Raw genomic sequence first — 18092 nt, forward strand, 5'->3', positions numbered from 1 at the left:
AATATCTAATCCAACACCAGGTCCTAAGAGTTCCTTGACCTCCTCCTCTCCAGGGAGCAATCCCTTCTACTTCCCATCGCCGACTTCCTTGGCCATAATCGAAATCTTGTCACTACCCAGAGCTGTTTTACTTCCAATAACTTAAATTCATACAACCATTTTCTGACCCATGTCCTTTTCCTCTGTCTCTTTTCCTGTCATCTACCCATGAAAATCTCCAATGCCCTGGCCCCACTGTTTTCATATCCTTGACTGTCTAGCTTAGACTCTGTGGTGCATCACTTTGACCATGGTTCACATGCTGGTATCTTACTTCCCTCCTTCATTCTCCTACTTTTTCAGACTCCCACTAAAATGTAAATAAGCCCCAAACTCCATCTTCTTGGCATTACTCCAGATGCTGAGTAGTGCTGGTGAGAAACAATACCACAGGTCTGGACTAGTACATACGTGCAACTGCTACCTCAATTGGATTCTTAATGCTATTCAGCACTCCTCTGTGTTTCATCAGGAGGCTCTCCCACTCCCTGAGAGGGTTTACATGCTTACACACTTCACTCAAGCCTCCCAACCAACCATGGCCCTTCCTCTGCAAAGGCTTTCCTTTTAGATAGAAAACAGGAACCACTTGATGAAAGCTTCCTTAACTTCCCACCATCAAACCTACAAATGTATCCGCACCTAGGCCCAACCTTTCCTCCTTTCAATCTATCACAATGGCAGAGCATGTGGATTTCCAAGACAATTTCCTCTACCTGTGCTAGTATCTTGTTGCTCTCCACCCCTCCTGCCGCCCTCAGAAGTGTACTCCATTATCATTCTCTTCCAATTGCCCTCCTTTCTCATTCCTTCCAGTCTGCATTTAAACAAATTAAAACACCTGCTTTGTCCTCCCCTTTGACTTCCAAATCCCCTGTAGTTACTACCCTTTCTTACTCATATCTCAGTCTCATCTCCCATATTCATTCATTAACTCTTTACGCTCTTCTTTGAGCTAAAGTCAATGGGATGGCTGTTAGTTCATTACATGATTCTTTAGCAGTATTTGATTGTGTTGACTACCCCTTCCTTTTTGAAATGGCCTCTTCCTTGGGCTTCATGATACCAGACTTTCTTGGTCTTCCTACTACCTCCATGGTGACTCCCTTTTCAAGGTCCTCTTCTGGATCTTCTTACTCTGCTCATTCTTACACCATTCCTTGAATTTTCCATTGGTGTTTTATTCATTCCATGGCTTCATTTACTGAAAACTCCCAAGTTTTTATCACCAGCAACAAGCGCTATTCCTGAGTTCCAACTAGGGTGACCAACCATCCTGACTTGCAAGACTAAGGAGTTTGCTGGAACACAGGACTTTCAGTGATAAAACTGGGAGAATTAGGCAATCTGGGATGTGTTGGTCATACTAGCCCCTTCCTACTCACTAGACATGGTAACCTGGATGTCCTAGAGATACCTCAAATATAATACAGACTGTTCCCAACTTACAATTTTTTGACTTTACAATCAAGCAAAGCGATACACATTCAATAGAAACAGTACTTGACTACCCATACAACCATTGTCTGTATTCAATAAATTACATGAGATATTCAATACTTGATTACAAAATAGGTTCTGTGTTATATGATTTTGCCCAACTCTAGGCTACTATAAGTGTTCTGGAATGTTTTAGGTAGGCTAGGCTAAGCTATGATGTTTGGTAGGCTTAGGTATATTAAATGCAGCTTTGACTTAAATTTTTCCAAATTATGATGGGTTTATCTGGACATAACTCCATCAAAAGTTGAGGTGCATCTGTATATACAAACTTGAATTACCATTTTCCCCAAACCTCTACCTCTTATTGTGTCCCTTATCTCAGTGAATGGCACCACCTACTCATGTCAAAACACTATGAGTCCTTTTTAACAACTGTTGAAGGTAAATATAATAGAAGGATTTCTGTATCCCTAAGCACTGAGTTTCCAGTCACATTTCTTATTAGGGGAATATTCAATAGGATTCTTATATAGCCTGTCAGCAATTTCAAATTTTCCTTAGTGAAAAAAAAAAAAAATTAAAAAATGTATCATTCATTTGAAAAGTTACAGATCTGTTGGATAGTGCCAGTGGTGCAAGATTTTTTTCTTCAATGCCACATCCTTCTACTGTTCAAGTTCTTGATGGTAATTTTGATCACTATCTAATCCACTATAAATATCATTTATTTATTTTTATAGAGGCAGGGTCTCATTGTGTGGCCCTGACTGGTCTCAAACTCCTGGCCTCAAGAGATCCTCCCACCTCAGCCTCCCAAAGTGCTGGGATTACAGGCACCAGCTACCATGCCCAGCCTAGTATAAATATTCTTCCTTACACATTTTGGAATATTTCTAATATGCTATTTAAGAATGATTAATTTTCCTTCCCAATAAGCTGAAAGAAAGACATGTTCCTCAAATAATGAAACTCTGGAAAACAATTTGTATTAACTTGTGAATGCCTCAGTCTGCAAGACATAGTACACGCTTTGTAGGTCATTAGGAAACAAAATGGTTGTCTTTCATAGTTCATTCTGTAAATGGCCTGTGGGCCGCAGTTAGCTCCACACGTCTCCTCACTCTGTGTGGGCTCCATCAAATATTGCCTTTAAATTTGCCTGGACAACTGCACAAAGGAGAATGAATGAAAGCTTCAGATTAAGAATGTATGAGAAGCACAAGACCCAAGACTCTTTAGGCCAAAGGAAGTAAGACAAAACAGTGGCTTCATGGTGATCTGGGTTATTATATTTATATTTCTTCATCTTCATTCAGCATGAGACAGTAGATAGGCTGATAATATAATGAAAAATTGAGACTAAATTTCAGGAAGAACTATCTGAAAAGAAATCATTATTACTACAGGGCCTGGCCACCAAGGAAAATGGCATCCTTTCCCTTCTCTTGAATTTAAGGAGATGCTTCTGTCCCAGGGAATTTAGGTATATCATTCTCTCTCTTTTTTTTTTTTTTTTTTTTTTGTTTGAGACGGAGTCTCACTCTGCCGCCCAGGCTGGAGTGCAGTGGCGCGATCTCAGCTCACTGCAAGCTCCCTCTCCCGGGTTCACGCCATTCTCCTGCCTCAGCCTCCTGAGTAGCTGGGACTACAGGCGCCTGCCACCATGCCCGGCTAATTTTTTTATTTTTAATAGACACAGGGTTTCACTGTGCTAGCCAGGATGGTCTCGAACTCCTGACCTCAGGTGATAGGCCCGCCTCAGCCTCCCAAAGTGCTGGGATTACAGGCGTGAGCCACCGTGCCCGGCCAGGTATGTCATTCTTGAATTGGGTGGCTTGCTGTGGTTTTACAACTTAAAGTTTGTTACTAGACAAATACTTACAAACATATTCTCCATTGCTCAATGTATTCTTCTAAGCTCATGCTTACCATTTCCACCCGCTTGCCAGCCATCTTGTGACCACATTTGTACATATTAGTGCTTTCATCAGGGGGTAAGTGCATCAATAAGAGGAGAAGTTGAAATTAGATTAGTTAATTTGCTACTTCATTAACAGCTGTGGTAAAAAGTCCAAGGAGAAAAAAGATTGAAACTAGCTAAAATGAGAGGTTTGTATTGTAAGTGAATCTAAATTATCTATGTCCCCTATTCCTGCGGATAACTGAGAGTCAGCTGTGCACACATCTGTGGGTGTTTATAAACATTTACCATCTGTGAGAAGCTTATGGGGTGTAAATGGTGGGCTAATTAGTGAAATGCTAGTCATTTCTAATGACAGTTGTTATGGATAAAGATTTTATCCAGGTTAAATTGATCTCAGAACCTCAATCACGGGAGGCCACTCTACCTTTTATGACAAGACTAAGTAGTTACACTATGCTGAACATGTCACATGTTAAGGATGCACCATAACTAGATGAGACTGCTAGTTTATGCATGTTAATGAGCTCTGTTCTTAATAGACTGAAGTGTGGATTGAGTATTTGTCAGAGAAAATGAGAAGGTGTCAGTCTGTTGAAAGGTCAACCATTTCTATAATATGACATTTTCATTTCTGTTCTACAAACATATTAAGTACCTTCCATTCAGAAAATTAAGAGCATAGACAGAAAACTACGAGATTCATAAATGAAAAGAGTTGCCCATACACATACACACATATGTGCATACAGATATATTTCCCTAACTTCACCATATCAGTAACTTTTTCTAAACATATCTTTTACTGATCCATATTGTGGGCAAACATTCTAAACAGGTAATTTTAAACTAAATTCATCCTATAACCAAAAGGGGGAAAAAAACCATACTGTATAAGAAGAGAGTCATATTTACTGTATAATAAAAAGTGTCTTAAAGTAGAGATTATGTTGTAAAAGAGGACAGTGTCATAGAACAAGTGAGTGGAAGAGTAGGCAAAACTTGATTCCTTGGGTTCTAATAAAGTTTGTTATTAATTTACAGAATACAAATGGAATTTTCCAAATTAGAAGGAATCTTATTTTGTAGATAAGGAGAATTATGGTCTGAAGCTAACTGGCCTGCTATTACTTAGCTACTGGTGGAGCAGGGACTGGAATACTGATAACCCAACTCCTAAACTTTAGCACGAAACATTTCATGACACCACTATTCACAGAGAATAGCAATATTGTATATAATGTCAATAGTTTTAGTAAATGAAACAAAAAAAAAACACCCTATGTAAAATGTCACTCCTTCCCACACTTTCTATCCCCCATCCCTACTTTATTTTGTTCTCCTTATAAGTTGTGGACTTCTAATGCTGTATATTTATCTTAAATGTTGTCTGTCTCCTGCCAGAATACATGCCCATGAGCGCCGGGACACTTGCTTGTTTTATTTTCTGCTGTACCCCTAGTGCCCAGGATAGTATAATGACATAATATGCGATAAATAAATATTTGCTGAAGGAAAGTTTTGATAGAAATACTTTTTTTTTCACCATCACACTAATAATTCTGCTAATGAAGGAAGTATTTCAATGCCCATTTTTATAATTTCTTTTGTCAGAAATTTAATGGTCACAAAAGCAAATCACACAGGAGCCTTGGGAATGTCTTTCAGAATGTTAGATAAGGTGTAATTAGTACCTAATGAAAAAACAATAACCAAATACTGACTACAACAATATCACCTGCCAGCAAAATAAACGAATGCAACTTCAATAATGAGAATCCTAGAGCCTTGGAACTGAATGTTTGGGCTATTTTTAGATGAAGAGGAAGGAGTGGGACTGACCTGTTTTCCTTCAAGGGGATAATGGGACACATTCTCTCCATTACCCTACCTGAGCCCCATGCCTCAGATTCTCCAGGAAAGGGCCACCTCCAGCTTACCCTCATGAGCTAAACATTATTTATTTTCAGAGGTTGTTGGTTAATCTAGCTATAAAAACTTGCAAAGTTGTCTTTATTAACGAATTTGTTTTTATTTTCCTCTATGAAAGAAGTTAATAGTTACTGTGCAGATGTTATGTTTCTTACCCTATGCCAGGCCCATTCAGGTAAAAAACACTCCCAAGATTAAAAAGCCTTTAAATTGGAGATGTAAAATCTATGTGTTCTAAAGCTGGTAGGAGCAGCATTACCTACCTGTTCATGAAGTATTCTCCCTGTCTCCCCACACCCAATCCACTAGAAAGCCCTATTGATTCTGCCTCTAAACTGCCTTTCAAATCCATCCTGTCTTCTCTTTTTAGTGCATCCTAGTTCAGGTCTTCTTCATTTATCTCTTCCAAAATTGCAAGTGTCCTAATTAGTCTCATTCCTTCTAGTCCCAACACCCTCTGATCCATCTGCGTTTTTGCTACAGAGCCATTTCTCTAAAAGCAAATCATATCACTGCTCTGTTTAATGCCCTTGAAATGTGCCTACAAAATAAAGCAAAAAAAAAAATCCAAAGCATAGCATGGTTTCTTGACTTCCAATTTAGTGTCATTTCTGCCCATAGTTCTACCCAAAGATCAATCAGGCCTGCTACATTACTTGTTAGTCCATATATAAATGTCACACCTTTGTATCTGAATTTACTTAGCCCATTGGATGCCCAGGCACAGAAACTCTGGCCCTTCATTTCACTGTGTTCATTTGCTATCCACCTAATTCAAGATTCCACATTTCAAAGGAACAACAAAGGTAGTCTTTTCCACATTTACTGCTCAGATGTCAATCCATCCTCCTTTCTCCCACCCCAATGCACGAGCCAAAGTATCATTCTTAGTATAGGAACTACCCATGTAGCAGAAAATGCACACCACATTCTTACGCTCTGAACAGAAAAGATGCCCCCATCTGGTGGAAGAGAAATTGGAAGTGAGATTACATGCAGTGCAGTAGCCCTGCGCATTCATCCCAGGAGGAAGTGGTGCATATTGGGTAGACTTTCCTAGGAAGTTACAGGGAGTTGAGTCCAAGAGTGGAGATGTCTTGTGTCCAACATGCAGAATTGTTGACAATGGGCTAAGGAAACAAGATTAGGGTACAACAAGGCTGCAGAAGCACCACAAGAAGCTGAGTGCTGTGGTTGAAGCACAGTAATTTCCTATGCGCCCTGCCTGGGGAGGAAAAAAAAAGTTCACTAAGAAAGAGCGCAAGTGCAAGAGAAGAATGTTTCCAAGAATCATTAACATAAGGAAGCCAAGGAGGGAACTAATAGAAATCCAATTGTTCTATATGGTTACCATTCAAAGGCAAACCAGTGATCACCTTTACCACAAGCAGACAGGAGGAATGATGCCAAAGCAGGGAGGCTGTTATGGACCTAGATGCCAACTGAACCAGAAAGAGGGCACATGCACAGAGGGGTGCCCCAAGCTGGCTTCACCGAAGGAAGAAGGGAGATAAGAAGAGATCATGGAAGGGAATTTCAAACACAAATAACAACTCTCTACTGAAATTACTGGAAATATGCACACACACACACACACACACACACGTACACACAGAGAGAAGTGACTACATTGTTAACCATCAGGTAGGCTGATGGCTCAGTCATAAATTAAACTGCATTTATAGAAATAGTTATATCTTTACATATCTGAACTTGCTGTCATAACTATGAAATTCCCCGTTTGTTACCAAAACTATAAGAGCACATAAAATAAACTTGACATATGTCATATCTTGTCCTAGGATTGTGCCAATCTATTTTATGGGGTCTGCATAAATAGAACATGTACAGTTGAGGAGTTTTTGTCCCACAAATGTGAATTCCATAAATATTTTTAAAGTGCTTATTAAACACCTGCTACGAAAAGAAATTAGAAGCAACAGCTCACTGTAAAAGATTTTTTTTTAAACATGGTTAATTTTGATTAAAGGTTTTATTTTTGTAAGATTTATTATTGAGAAATAATGGCATGTTTGATCTTTATAAAAAAGCAAATTTTTCATAGCAAAATCAAAATATTAACTGAAGTATCATTTAAAATAACTATAGTAAGTGTTTCATATCATGTCCCTCCTTTCTTGTACTTTATTAAAGATTAATATTGACTATCTAATTAATGAAATGAGATAAACCCTTACTTCAAAAAGACTTCTTTTTGAAGAAGTTTCTAGGAGGAATACACCAAATTGTCAAAACTTCTGTTTCAGAATCAGCTGACCTCAAATTGGAGCAGGCTAAAAACATGCACACAAGTGCGTGTGTACAAGTACACATGCATCCTCCTCCACATAGAAACCCTCATTAGTTAAGTTGTAATATATTCAGATGGAAAATTTTATCTCTAAGTGTTCCTCAGTTTCTAAGAATGGTAAACACCATGAGATATATTTTCCCCTTCTTTTCTCACCTTTCCCTTTTTAGAATTGATAAAAGATGACTGAGTTCATGTCCTACTTATATCAAAGTGCAATGCTTTAGGAATAGGACAGTATCAAGCATAAAATGGGAATTATCTCATAGGGAAGAGGAAGATGTGAAAAACAACACTCCTTCGGAAGATTTCCCCATCACATGAGTGTAGCAATTCTGAACAAAGCTTGACATCATTTGGGTTCTTCTAATATTTTCTAGGCAGAGAAGAACATTTCTTTAATTTCCCACAATGCCTCCAAATATAACATTGAGACATTTTATGCTCGATCTTGGCAGGTATCATGACTTAGGAAACAGCATTTCCTCAGACTGCAATGCTATTTACCTTAATGGTAGAATCAATTAGAATACAGTATAATCCAAAGGACATGTTTCCTCAGACCAAATTCCTTCAGAATCCCATGGAAAGGGTCTCTGAAAGTTTGTCTATGGGTAGTGGGAGCAGAACTAGCATCTTTGCTCAAGGGTGAATGGTATTTCCAATGATCATAAACAATATTTTCATCTACCAAAGCCAAAATCACAGAGCACAATTAACAGAGTCACAGCAAAATGGTAAAATAATCTGTTAGTTAATCAATTTATTTTTTATCTAATAAAAGTATCCCATGCATTCAAGAAATAATGAGTGACTACTATAAAAAGGCACTGTCCTTTTTTTGAGAGAAGAGCATTAGTGTTCCATACCAAACCATAAAATAAATAATAAAGGATAAAGGTTTTAAAAAAGTACTTTTATTCACACGTGAATCCAGCAGAAAGTAGAATCTAATTAGCATTGAGAACATCCACTGAAAATCAGAGATCATAATTGCAATTCAGCACTAATAGAATCATCACTTCTGAAATATATCTGAAATGCAGCAAGAAGACTTTTTCTTAGTTCTTGGCCTTTGAATTAAAATAATCTTTTGTTCCCCAAGCAAACAATCTTCTTGACTTTGTAACACTTGAAGGCTACTTTGCAGTTAAGTTAAAAAGAGGAACTGTCACACATTTAGAATCTTCAAACTAATTGCCACAGAATCAGTGTTGGAATGACTTTGGAGGGGATCTATCCAGTTTCCTAAAGCAGTGATCCTTTACACAACACTCATGAAAGCTAGTAATAGAACCTCAGATTCAGCACTAATTTTACAAGAGTTCCTGCCTGAATAGCACTAATAGTTTAAAAATAAACATTCAAAGGATTCTATTGAACTGAAATTACTGTCACTTATACCCATTAATGATAATTATTATTGGAAGTTCTATGATGGCAATTCACTCTAGTCAGGCAATGGTCTCCAAGAATTGCTTGCTCTAAAAACAGTCAGTCATCTATTTTCTGTTACTACACTAGTCTGTCATATTCTTCCTGCCTTGGGGCATTCTAGCCTGTGTTAAGGTTGCCCTCAATGTTAACTCTGTTACTATCATATTGCTTATAATTCTCTTGAAAAACATTGGATATCTGAGGAAGGAAGCTATCCAGGAAACAATATTTTAAAATCCTATTACAAAATAATGTCTAATTTCATCTAAACACTAATGCCTATTTATACCATTTACATGTAACATATAAATATTCAATTTCTTTGCTTAATTTCCCCAGTCTGCCCTAGGGTATATTTATTCATCATCAAATGCCAAATACTACTGAGTTGTTTTTTTTTTCCCCCTCTTTGAGATAATCACTTTAGACTTTGAGCAAACTTCACGACCAAGTTCAACACCAATGAATAGATTTCCTTCAACTTTAAGGATTTAATGTCAGAATGACCCAAAATACAAAGAAAAGAGAGAACCTATTAATAAAAAAAGAAAAACCTGGCTCCACCTATGACCTTTTGACACACTGATATTTTCATCTTGAAAGATATACAAACAATACTATAGAAATACTGGGGTCTATAAGCTGGGCTAAAAGGATAAGAAGCACAATGGTTGTGCTAGATCGGTTGCCAAAACAATCAGCAGCCCAGATGCTTGCTAGCATTTCAAAAGTTCAACTGCATGACTTTCCATTTCAAATTAACAGATCTAAAAATCACACAATTCTCTGTAGCAAGAAATATGCCTACAGATTAAGTTTTCCCTGATAATTATCATTAATTTTATCAATATATCAATTTTAATTAATTTACTTATCAATTATTTATCAATTTATAAATATATCAATTTTATCAAAATAACAATAACTCATTATTTTTCAACACAGACTGGTCATTTTGCAAATGCATGCTTTTGGCTATAGGAAGACAAGGAAAAAGTTTTTTTTTTTACTTCATGGTTTTTTTTAATCTGTCTCTTAAAATCAAAGAACAGAGTCTATGAATTATTGATCTATATTATGAATCAGCAAAATTTTTCTGTGAAGGGCCAGCTAACAAATATTTTAGGCTTCGTGGGATATATGGTTTATGTTGATTAGTGGAGACAGCTAAGGAGTATTGAATGTTACAGACAAAGAAGATGCAACGCTGTGATTGAGTTCTCAATTATAATACAATAAATGTGGCTGATATTATCAAAGTTACAGAGTTTTCCACATTGTGATAAGATCAAAAGAACTAATTGGTATGATTTTTTTTGCCCTAGAATATGAACAGGGTGAAATTAAGAATAAGTGATGTTAATATAAAGATTTCTTTGGTAAAATTCTTAGAGGTAGACCATGCTACACCTTAAAAATTTATATTATTTTGCCTCAAATAAAGTTTATGAAAATTGGCATTTAATCTTTTATTCCCAGAAAAGTTAAACAACAAAAAGTGCAGTTGAGAATATAGTAAATACCATATTATAATAATATGAAAAACATTTTGAAAATGATTTTAAAATATTGGAGGAGCAATAAACTAATTAGTATGAGGATATGCCACAAAAATGTTTAACAAGAGTGGCACTGATAACCCTCAAGAAAGTTTAAAAAGAAAGAAAGAAAGAAAAAGACAAAAGAAAAAATAATCACTTTCAAATTAAGTTATGCTGGAAGTCTGAGAACCTCCTTCTCTTTTCTGGGGCTTGTTGGAAGGGGACAAAGGACGGTGTGTGAGCCTTGTATAGCTGCATGGAGAAGACGCAAATTAGTGCACAAAATGGTTGAACTCTGAATGAGTTTTCATAATTTAAGCTATGTTATTCCAGTGAAAGACATGCCTGCACATAAGTGAAAAGCTGCATAGCTAACTGACAGAGAAACTCTTGGAAAAATTTCCCACCAGACATTGCTTGCTACTATTTATGGAACAGAATTTCAGTTTCTTAATACCATCAGAAGGAAAAAATTGTTACATGGTACAGTTGGTGGACGTGGAAGAATGTCTCAGGGCACACATTACAAGTAAAGCACACAAAATGTTTGTGCCACTCCTAAAACCTACTATATTGCAAATTCTCTGGTTCCTTAACTTCTATTCTGCGTCAAACAATGAAAGTACTGAACACATTTCTACCTCCCTCAGAAAAGTTGACCTCTGGCAACTATGTTGGGTCAGAACTATTCAGAACATTGAAGAATCCCTCCTTTGACTGTGACAATCCTCCCAGAAGTTCCAAACACAAAGGGAGAGACCACCTGTCTTAAAAGCACTGATTATGTTAACAAAGACATGGCTGACCCTCTCACACATTTCCAGGGAAAATAATTCTCAATCTTCTTATATAGGTATAGTCTAGTGACAGTTACCATAATCATTTTGGTCCCTTTTTCCTGTACCATGGTTAAATCATCAGTGGTAAAATATAATAGCACAATAGTTAAAAATATGACCTCGTGAAAACACTTGAGTACTGGCTTCATGGCTTGCTAAATCTGTGATCATGTGCAAGTAAATTAAACTTTTTGATATATAAAATAGTCTCATGAGTTTAAGTATTACATGTAATAATAAATATAGGCTGGCAAATAATATGTGATCAATAAATGCTAGCAGTAGTAGTAGCAGTTGTTGTTGTTGTTATTACAATGTCTGTTCTATAAATGATGGAGTAAAGAAAAGAGAAATATATCCAAGCCAATGCAATTCCATTTGTTCTACCCTTCTATATCGAGAAATTATTAAAACTATTGGCTTATTTATATGCACCAATTGCCAATAACACTAAAAAACTGAAAGCATTACTGCACAAAACTAGAATATGGGCAATTATGGAAAGTAATCTAAGTTTTATGACATCTGTAGAAGACAGGGTAATTGTTAAAGCCTTTATGAAAGCAAGTACAAACATTAATTGCATATCTGTTGAGATTGGCAGAGACATTCCCAAGTAGAATTTATGTAATATGCATTTCCTCTAAAATGGAGGCCTAATTGCTTAGTTATTCTAAATTGCAGAATGGAAAACAAAGGAGCAGTTTTGGCCATGTGGGTAAACAACAGATTTCTAAAAGCTAATTATCTCCTTATTGAATAGACTGAAGTTGCACCAAATGAGACATTTAAGTCTAATAAATAATAGACAAATTGTAACCTAAAGACTAAAATATAGGAGCTGCTCATACAGTTTTTATTGCTCCATTAAATAAGCTCTTATTTACTTCCCCCACAAAACGTAATTACACAACACTGGGTCCATTTCAAGGCCATTTTGATCTGCTATTTAAAAATGATGTGAATCAACTTACATACTCAGGAAGTCTTAAAGTATAATATTTGAATTCTATTATCAAATGCCCTATTTGTGTCCATGATTAAGAAGCAGAAATGGAATTTAGAAAAAGTTGTGCATAATCACATAAAATTATTACTACTACTTGCCTTACTAGAAATGATTACACATAAGAACAGTTATGCATTTTAAATTAATAACCACTAGGGTCTATGCTTAGTAGTTTTCATGTCAGATGAATAGGTACTTTTTAAATTAAAATAGTTCAAACTCAAGCATCAACCTTAGACATTTATTCAAAATTTATATGATGATTGAATAAAAACATCATGAAAATGTAACTTGCTTGTTTATGTAATACCAAAACATTCAACAGAAATAACCAAAACTGTGTATGTGAATATTTAAGAGACCTTCAGGTTCATCGTTTAAAAAAAAATGAGAAAACAAAAACGAAAAACATCACGTTTTAACACTATAACATGAAAATAGGAGACTGCTTCCTTAGTTTGGTTACTCAGAAGGATTTTTAATGCTTCATTTTTCTTCTTGGAGAAATTTAATCCACTATTTTTATCTTTATTTTCATTCTATTAACAAAAATCACATTCTGAAATGATAGTGATAATAAATAATAGTAGATTTGGAAACAGTCGCCTGTTCTCTTGCCGAGGGCAAGTAATGATTTACTATGGGTAAGAAAGAACAGGAATTTAATTTACTGTGCTACCTCAGATAGTGATACAAGAATTTCTACACCTGTGAAGAAATTCAGTTCTTATTTGCATGGCGGAAATACTAAAGCCACGAAAATATATGGAAGGAAGCTCCCTGTGGGTTTATGGCAGAGTTATGTGAAGATTTCTCTCTTCCTCTATCATCCAGGGGTATGTGCCTTACATACGAAAATAAGCTAAAACAAAAAGTTCCTGGCCCAGTGAGGTAACAAAACACTAATGTAAATTCAATAATTCACCCTTCCACATTCTTTTAAGGCTGAGAAAGTCGGGCTAAAAATTTCTACAAAGATTTGAGCAGTACCATGTTCTGTACTAAAATATAACACCTGTGAAGAAAAATTACATAAAGTTTCAACTGATACTCACAATGTTTAAAAAATACATCATATTAGCACATATAGTACAGCTTATAAGCCTGGTTATCCGAAAACCACAACAATGATTATATAAATCTTACCAACTTCTGAGCATTTTTATTAAACAATATTTAAACTAGAAAGTTTGATATATACTAATAGTCTTAGTTCTCTGAGACCAAATTTTGTTACTACCACCAGCCTAAGCAGTCTCCATCTCATTATCATATCTTATTTTGTTCCTGTAAATTATTATCTGACATTATTTTATATATTTGGTTATTTGAAGCACTCATTGGAATTTTAAACTTCATTACAGCAGGAACCTTTTTATTCTTATTTATCACTGTAATCTCAACATACAGAAAAAAACTTGATGAATAAAAGAACAATAAAAAGTGGCCTTGCTATATTTCGTTTTTTACCAATAAAATAATAAAAGAAATGATAACACATATTTTTATAATAGTACAACGTCTTTATTGAAGATCATATTTGTCAAACATCACATATGCATAAAATTCAATGTATCAATTTAAAAGTATAAAAAACTGACATTTTACATATTTTCAGTAATTAAGTGCTAAATTAGATACACTAGTAACCTCTATTTCATAAAGCCTTCAAATGTTATAAAAATCATGACTTGACAAAAAGCATGTTCTACATATAATATGGAAAAAAGTTGACTGTATTTGTGATTTTTTAAAAAATGAAAAAAGTTATCAATAAATAAGCATGTAGTAATATATTTGTTATATGGTTATATGACTCACTTGGTAATAGCAGTTACTTTAAGAAATCAAATGCTTTGTTCTTCTACATTAATAATTGTGTTGATTTTAAAGGAAAACTAAGGACCATTCAGAATCATCATCATTTATTGGGGTTTTAGAAGAAGTCTTTCACTTTGGTGAGAAAAATATGTGTTTACAAATATTATGAAATTTGGGCTATTATCCCTAGATTATTTTAAATCCCACAGTCTGAAAAAAAAATTCAAAGTTGACTTGCAAAAATTTCAAATGTTTTAAAAGACAAAGTCTCACAGTAGCTTCTTAAATCATAGCTGTTTCAGCATGTTGTATCAAATGAGTTTGATTACATCTATAGTAAATTCATATGTATGATATAGATATAGCATATATCTGTATTTATTTTACAGATATATTACTTTAAAATTATCTATTTTAATATCATTTATATAAATCAAAGTTACTCAGACTATGCTCTGCAGAGGGCACTCCTGAAAAATGTTAAAATGTATGATGCATATGTACCTCAGCAAATTGCAGGTTTGGAAAGTCCTATTGGGTGAAGATTTTACATTTACTTGAGGCCCACCTACGATAATTTGCAGACCATGTTTAGGAAGAGATAGTATAGAAAAAGTCTAATAAAATAATCCAATAGGTTAAATAAGATGAGCTCTATGATTAACGAAAGATATAATAAAACAATTCTTTAAATCTATTGTTAAAATTAAAAACATTCAAGTTTTTTTAAAATTAAGAAAAGAAGGTAATGTCATCAACATAAAATTACATATTTTAAAGAAAAATAAACCAGCTATTAAACACAATTGATGGCTAAATATTAGAATGCTTTTGGTAAAATTTAGAAACAGACCCTTTTATATTAAAACCTATATATCAAATATATGATTAAGGGAAGATTATAAATAAGTAGAGTACAGTCATATTATAAATAATCAAAACTAGAAAAGAAATGAAGTTGATATGAAATCGGTGAAAGGATGATTTTCTAAACTTAAAGGTGATAGAAAAAATCACAAAGGCAAATATTAAAACATCATAGAATGAAAATAAAAGTTTTATATATATCAAGATATAGAAATTAAAAAGCCACATTGGAAGGAGATATTTTAAATGTAAATATGAATACACACTCAGCTAACTTGTACAAATCAATAAGAAAAAGATAACACAATTCACAACAGAGGAACTAAAAATGAACTATAAACCCTTTCTAAAAGTCCAACTTTAGTAATACTCAAAGAAATGCAAATTAAGATAATAAAACATAATTTTAAAATCTATAAAATTAGCAAAAATCTTAAAAAATAAGAATATTCAACCAAGGCACAATCATAACCCAATGTTGAAAGTTGAGAAAATTAAAGTTATGCTTCTGAAAATTAATTTGTAAGTATGCATCAAAAGTCTTAAAAATATCCTTTTCTATTCCATGTCCAATAAAATAATTACAAACATTTTCTATTTATGGATAAAAAGATTAATCACATTGAAAAGTCAGCAATAACTATTGTTCCATGACTTCATTACTGACTAATGCAAGTTAAATTATATATGGCATAACCAGTGGAATCAATCATATATATATATTAAAAATTATAATTACAAGCTATGAATAACACGAAACATTCAAAAGTTCAGCAACATAAAGTGAGACACTGAATTGCATATTTACTAGGATCATAGCTACTATTAGAAGGCAGAAAAATTTAAAACTGAAAGAACAGTGTGCAGAAATGTTTACAGTGATTTTTTGGATAGGAAGATTATGGGTAACAGTCTTTTGATCTACTATTTTTTAGGTGTTTTCTATAATGTAAATAAATTTGAGAAATAAACTTATTCTTAAAAGTGAAAGCTTCCTTAGGGAGACACAAATTTAAATTAAAACATTACTGACATTACATTGGAAGTTTTATTAGAATTTCTTTGCCCTATCAAGTTTCAATCTTTCAAATTGGTATAAGAGAGAATTACTGAGACACTCTGTGTGATCAGACCCTGGGCAAAACCCACAAACAATACATCCAATCTGCCATCTAGCAACTCATCTAGATAACTATAGCCAACGCTAAAAGAGCTAATGTTCAGGTTGGGAGCAGTGGCTCACACCTGTAATCGCAGCACTTTGGGAGGCTGAGGTGAGTGGATCACCTGAGGTCAGGAGTTAAAGACCAGCCAGGCCAACACGGCGAAACTCTGTCTCTACTAAAAATACAAAATTAGCCGGGCATGGTGGCGGGCCCCTGTAATCCCAGCCACTCGGGAGGCTGAGGCAGGAGAATCCCTTGAACCCAGGAGGCGGAAGTTGCAGTGAGCCGAGAACGCGCCATTGCACTCCAGCCTGGGCAAGAAGAGCGAAACTCCATCTCGAAAAAAAAAAAAAGCTACTGTTCAAACACCAGAATCTTCTGTAAATTAGGAAGTAATATATTAATTTAAAATTCTTTCCAGAAGCATATTTTAAAAATAAATACTAAATCTTTCTGATCTCCATTTTCATTCATACTTAAAAATAATTTTGAGAATATTCCCTGAATTTCAAATATAAACAAGAAATTGTGCTTAGATGCTTTTTCTTCCCAGGAAGAAACAAGTGCAATACATTAAGGTACTCGGTTCACTTTAGTAAGCATAAAAATATACCTGTAAAGTGAAAGTAAAGAAGGCAAAGTAGGCATCTCTATTTATTCCTGGGGAAACCTTAGGTGAATTTGCAACCCTGAGTTGTAAACTATGGTGATTTAGCAGTGAAGCGGATGGATTTTAACTAAAGCCTTGTTCAATCCTTACTGACTTGGAAGAAGAAAAGCCAAATTTTTCAGGGAATGAAAATATAACTACATTTTACATAATTCTTTTGCTTCTAAATAAGTGGTATCTTTTAGCTTCTTGAAATACATATATACATATGTTTCTGTAAAATTTCAGTACCAGTCTCTAAAAGATACTTTGAAACATATTGACAACAATTTTGTCATGTTTACAAGAAAAAAAAAAAGTATCCAAAATGTTCAGACTGCTTTTTTCTTTTTGTTGTTTTTTTGAAACAAAATCTCACTCTGTCTCCCAGGCTGGAGTGCAGTGTCAAGATCAAGGCATACTGCAGCCTCAACCTTCCAACCTCAGGCGATCCTCCCACCTCAACCTCCCCAGTAGCTGGGACCACAGATTGGAATACACATAAATTCCATACATTGCAATTGGCTGATATGTCGCTTAAGTCTCTTTCTTTTAAACAATGTTTATCCTCCATCACTTTTTTTCCCTCCCTTGGGATATTATGTTGAAGAAACCAGGTTACATGTCTTATAGAATTTTCCACAGTCCGTTTCTGATAGTTACTTTATTAACTGACATACATTATTAAAGATTGATTATTGAGGTAGTAATTAAAGAAACATGAATACGCTGGAACCAAAACAGCATAACAGAGGACCAAATCACCTATGACCAACATTAGAATGAAGACACTACACTACTTGTTAGTAAATGGAAGGGAGAGAAGACCATAAAGAAAGAATTGTTCTATGGTTTAATTACAGAAACAAGTGATTGTATTTTCCTTTTTCACTAAGTTCATTAATATACTAATAAAGCAGCCAGTATAAATCTTAAGTATACATAGAATAAATAACAAATTTGATAGTACTCACCAGTCTTCATTTCTAATAAACGCTTTTTCTTTTGTTGGCGTTCAAGTCTTTCTCGCTCTGCTAATTCTTTAGCTATTCTGGCACGTTTTTCTTTTTCCTCTGCTTCTCTTTTTTTGATATTCTCCTTTATTGCTTGCTATTAA

At 34.7% G+C, this 18092-nt stretch overlaps 1 protein-coding gene across 3 annotated transcripts in view; it reads right to left on the reverse strand.

The window, feature by feature from the left end:
- The window catches only part of DIAPH3 (diaphanous related formin 3), a 485256-nt gene that overhangs the window by 125139 nt on the left and 342025 nt on the right, over positions 1-18092 (reverse strand). For all 3 annotated transcript variants that reach the window (NM_001374211.1, XM_054528709.2, XM_054528710.2), the window contains 1 exon segment: positions 17950-18085. In NM_001374211.1, coding sequence (NP_001361140.1) covers positions 17950-18085 — 136 coding nt within the window.

This window comes from Pongo abelii, chromosome 14 (genome assembly GCF_028885655.2).
Source record: "Pongo abelii isolate AG06213 chromosome 14, NHGRI_mPonAbe1-v2.0_pri, whole genome shotgun sequence".
Classification (NCBI taxonomy): Eukaryota; Metazoa; Chordata; class Mammalia; order Primates; family Hominidae; genus Pongo; species Pongo abelii.